General features: G+C 42.3%; 2 protein-coding genes across 3 annotated transcripts in view; one reads left to right on the forward strand and one right to left on the reverse strand.

Moving 5' to 3' along the window:
- LOC137985238 (inversin-like) overlaps nucleotides 1-4,354 on the forward strand; it is a 27,419-nt gene extending 23,065 nt beyond the window's left edge. For both annotated transcript variants that reach the window (XM_068832792.1, XM_068832791.1), the window contains exons 18-19: nucleotides 760-1,760; nucleotides 3,769-4,354. In XM_068832792.1, the coding sequence (XP_068688893.1) occupies nucleotides 760-1,760; nucleotides 3,769-3,803 (1,036 nt within the window). In that variant the 3' untranslated portion in view covers nucleotides 3,804-4,354. The remainder of the gene's footprint in view (nucleotides 1-759; nucleotides 1,761-3,768) is intronic.
- Nucleotides 4,355-4,543: 189 nt separating this feature from the next.
- The window catches only part of LOC137985241 (serine/threonine-protein phosphatase 4 regulatory subunit 4-like), a 27,701-nt gene continuing 27,244 nt past the window's right edge, over nucleotides 4,544-5,000 (reverse strand). Inside the window, exon 23 of the mRNA XM_068832799.1 lies at nucleotides 4,544-5,000. This exon is cut by the window's right edge and continues 255 nt beyond it. The gene's annotated coding sequence lies outside the window, so the exon portion shown is untranslated.

Raw genomic sequence — 5,000 nt, forward strand, 5'->3', positions numbered from 1 at the left:
CACTCGGCAAACCCCCCACCTCCTGTCCCTTTGACGTATGGTTGTTTTTGTTCACCTGTCCTCATACACTACAAACCTTTTTGAGGTATAATACCAAGCCGGCCACATCTGGCGTAGAAAATAGAAGAGACTCTAGCACCGGAAACTTCGCACCCTACTCTTTGGATGCACGTATTTATGAACAAGGGTTGTGAGACGTTGGCCCATGGGTTAAAGCTGGTTTTGACTGACGACGGATTTGGAGTCGGAATCGGAATCGGAATCGGAATCAGAATCGCAGAGCGATACGATCCAGTGAAAATTAAACTGCCGGAGTCGGAAGCAGAATATCGGTTTAGAATACCGAGTCCGCTTATGATTCCGTCGCTTACGATCCAGTGAAAGCTGCATTGTGGTCGGAGTCGGAAGCAGAAGCGAAAGAATAAACCAATCACAATGCTCGATTCCAAGCGTTGTGATTGGTTGGTTCTTCCGCTTCTGCTTCCGACTCCGACAATCTAGTTTTCACTGGATCATAAGCGACGGAGTCATAAGCGGAGTCGGAAGAAAATGGGATCGTTCTGATTCTTCCGACTCCGATTCCGTCGAGCGTATGACTCCGCTTACGACTCCGATCTTTGATTTTCCGGCTAGGTCATAAGCGCTCTTACGACTCCGACGCTAGTGAAAACCAGGCTTGAAAGTCTAACCATTTGACGATGAATTATAAAGAGACAAAAGCCTTAAAAGAATTGCATTTTCCCCTTTTATTCTTAACAGCGAAAGAGCTCAGGAGGACATGGACAGCTCAACATTTCATGAAGTTGTTGTGGAACAAGAAAAACAAAGAAAAACAAGTTCATTTTCAGCTGAAGAACAAATGCCATCGCAAGATGAACGCATCGCTGAAGATGCTGAAATTTTAGACCGAAACGCAAAGGAAAACGCCATAAAAGAAGTTGTATGTAATTCATCTCAAGAATCAATGGAGGAATCGAGTTCTTCGTGTTCAAACCCTACTCCAACACAAGATTCTGACTACATAATTGATTCAGACCGTTTAAAAATTGTTTGTGCACTTTTATTGGACGACGACGTAGATCACGACTTAGCTGATTCATTTCTAAGCGAGTCTCGAAAACACAGGCGTGAGGAAAACGTAAACAACCTGTACAGCGGTCTTTCGAAGGCGGAGCGTGCGCGGAGGGAACGTGAAAGGATTCAGTTGATACGGAGGAAAGTGAACGCGGCAATTGCCATTCAGCGTTGGTTTAGAAAGTGCACTGCTATTAAACGGGATTGCCTTGAACATAATATGTTAAGTGATGTAAAAAAAGAACAAGATGAGCTGAGGAAAGAGCTAGCTGCTCTTACGATACAGCTGGCATGGAGAAAACACGCAAGAATTCAGTTTGAAAAAAACGCCAGGAAAAACCAAAGGTCTGAGAAAACTGTTCCAAACTCCGCGTCAAACAAGCCGAAACGAAGTGGTCTTGGTGGTGGTATTCATATTTACGGGCGCTCTATGGAAGAAGGCGCGCATACAAACAACGTGAATTCTCGCAAGAGCAGTAAACGTCGACCACCGTACATGAAGTCCCATCCATCGGCGGCCGCCATGTCTTACAACATGGCTATGGACTTGTATCACCCCATGGCATCGAGGCAGGGTAATACTCGCGCTGCCATGGTAACTTCAAGCACTAGAGTGAGACCTGGCAGTATGAAGCGAACTGCGAATGGCTGGAGGCATGATGTTGGGTTTATTTCGAAGATGAATGGTAAGCTGTCAGTGGCAAATCAATAGATCAGTCATTATTCCCCCAAACTAAGTCATTGAGGTCTTCGTCTCGGGATTGATTCAGGCAACAGCCTTATCCTAGGGAAACTTAGTGGGGTTCTAGTTTCTCCCTTTGATTGCCCATGGGACAAAGTTGTTGCTGGTCATATAGAGCGGTTTCCAATAGGCCGTTTTCGATATATTAAAATTCAGCTTGATAGTGAGGCAGTGAGGACAAAGCAGGGCTCAAAGTTTGCGACCAACTGGTCGCACATGCGACTAGATTTTTAATTGTGCGCCTAAAAAATCATGTGTGGTCGCACCTGCGTGCCTAAAAATCCTGGAGTTTACTGCGACTGAGCTCATCGCCACTCAACTCTGCTTTCTTGCCTGACCATCCTTATGTACCTTAACGAGTCAGACACGAAACTGAAGCTTGAAATAATAAATTCAATCGTAGGTATGACACAATCAGGATCCAAAGAATAAAGTTACATCATTTTCCTTGCATCAGCGTGTGTCTTATTTGTCGTTTTCCCCTGTGGTTTCTCCGAACTCGTAGGGTGACACTTTCCCACGGGCGTAGAGGGAGGCTGAGTTTAAGTCTAAGAACTCATGGAAAGCTAACCAATTAACCAATTGAAAGCTAACCGTTTTAAAATGGGTTCTTAGACTTAAATACTGTTTATCAGCGCTATTTGAAATGGGTGTTTAGACTTAAATACTGTTTATCAGCGAACTCAGCCTCCCTCTACGACCGTGGAAGAGTTTTTTCCGAACTCTCGTAGCGTCACTCGTAGCTCAATGTCTACCTTCCATCCCAGCCCCTTTCGGTTTTGCGAAGACTCCGCTGACACGTCTCATGTAAGAAGCAGCCTCCACGTGTCGACAACAGAAGACCTAATCCGCGTCAGCATGGAAGGACCAGGATTAAAGGCTTTTGACCCAACACCAGCAGTTGTCAAGTGGTTTAGCAGTGGTCAGAGATCAAGCCGTCCTAACTTTGCTTACGGAAGATGGCCAGATGAATTAATTTCAGTTGCTGATTCATGGGACTCACCGGATTTCGAATGATCGCGTTGATGTTGTATTAACGACGTCGTTCTACGTCTAAGTCTGTATCAGCTTTAAACCAAAAGTGTATTACTTTTACAAATCAAAATTAAATGAAACTTGTGAGCAGTAAACTGACAGTGTTAATGTTAAGTTCAAAAGGAACTCGGAATGCATATTTTTCTGTTGTCTTGAACGTACCATGAAGTGTAATACTACGTGAAATTGAGAAGGTTAATTTAAAAAACAAGTAACAGTATTATTGTTATCTCCAACGTACAGTAAGAGCCTGAAAGTCGAAACAAACACAGGGATCGTTCAAAATAAAAGATGATGCAAATAAATGATTACTTACACAACGTCTGAAGTTTTCTGATTTTTTGGTGCTACTAGTATGTGTGGCTGTGCTCCTAAAATTTTTAGCTGTGCGCCTAAAATTTTGGCAGTGCGCCTAGAAATTTACACCTGGTAGCACAAGTGCTCCCAAAGCCAAAAATAAACTTTGAGCCCTGCAAAGACAAAGGAAAGTGGATGATATACAAATTGCTTTCAGATTCATTTCAACGTGTTTCTATTGTTTTTGTCCTTACTGCCTCACTATCAAGCTGAATACTTGATATTTCAAAAATGGCCAATTGAGTGTCGTAAAACAAACACCAAAGTAATTTCTTCGACCAATCACAGCAAGTGCAGCCAGTGCAATGAACCAATCCAAATTCGTAGCAATTCCATGTAAAAATCACGCGTGCAAGTCGCGATTGCTTTTGGTTGTCTTCTTCACTGGTTGATAAACTGGCGCGCGATTTTTAAACCAATCATTAAGCGAAGCAATTGCAATCGCGTAATTACTTTCGACAGTCACTTGAAAACTTCTCTATCTGTATATTGGGTATAATTTACTTAACGAAAAATACTTCTTTGAACTATTTTCCTGACGTATCAGTTCTCTCTTTCAGGTCGTCGATCGGGAAAAAAGGATTCGGGAAACTAGATGCCGATGTATTTGCCAGGACGTCAGTTGTCATTGAATCCAGCTCAATGTAATCAATGGGGAAGTGTTTTCGTCGTGGACTGATCACGTGGTCTTCGAGAGCCTTGCGCTTCTCAAATACATATTTACGTCATTCATTACTCTCACACATGCGTCTCCAGGTGATCTGGTGACGTAATTCGGAGGACTGGGGAGGAAAATTTTAACGCCGTTATCCCACAAACGCGCGCGCGGCCTTATTTTCGAATTTAACATGGCAGAGGTGAGATTAGAGCTTGTCGGGTCTACTTGAATGTTCTTGCAGTAACAGGAAATGTGGTAGACACTGAATGATCTGTTGAGTTTTGGCGATGGAAATATGCAGGGAGTTTGGAAACAAGACCTAAGGCCGCGCGCGGTTGTGGGATACAGCGTTAAAATTTTTCTTGCCAGTCCTCCAAATTACGTCACCAGATCACCTGGTAGAGCAACGAAACTAATTGAAGCTACTCAAAAGGGTGAATTTTAAAGCCATTTTTGCTTCGACAAAACCGCAGAATTAAAGCAATTATTTTATTGTTCATAATTTGTTTATTAAGTTTTCATCCTGAAAAAAAGAGATCGCTGAACTTAAGTAACTGGTTTGCTACTCGCAAATCGAATATAAATATTCTTTATTTTTGTCTCCGGGGTACCGTGAAAATATAACAAGATGAATTGCGACAAAAAAGTACTTACGAAAGAGAAGTTATTCATTGTAAATATAGTTAACAAGAAACTACATTGTTTAAATTTATTTTGAGTTCCTCCTATAAGGAGGATGATTTTTAGTTCCGCTCTATATCGCGTATATTTAAAGACCTCCTTTTCAGGACAGTAAAAATAGTACAACCTCCGAAAATTAATGGTAATTGCTAGATTTCATCATTTGCCAAAACATACATTCCGCCATAATGAAGTTCGATAGTCCACTTGATATTTCCTGAAGTCGATGCCAAGGGGAGCGAGTTCTTCATTGGAGGAATTGACAAAATGGTTAATTGAACACAGCAGTTGTGCACCCGGTGGCCAAATTCTTGTGATTTCGCTGTCACTAAATGGCTTTGCTGGACAAACAATGTAAACACTGAAGTGTTTGCAATGAAGGCCACGTGACAAATGATACAAACACAGTTGCGTGACCCATGATGGCACAATGACAGTTGTGTGACCAATGCC

The sequence above is a fragment of the Montipora foliosa genome, chromosome 14 (genome assembly GCF_036669935.1).
Source record: "Montipora foliosa isolate CH-2021 chromosome 14, ASM3666993v2, whole genome shotgun sequence".
NCBI lineage: Eukaryota > Metazoa > Cnidaria > Anthozoa > Scleractinia > Acroporidae > Montipora > Montipora foliosa.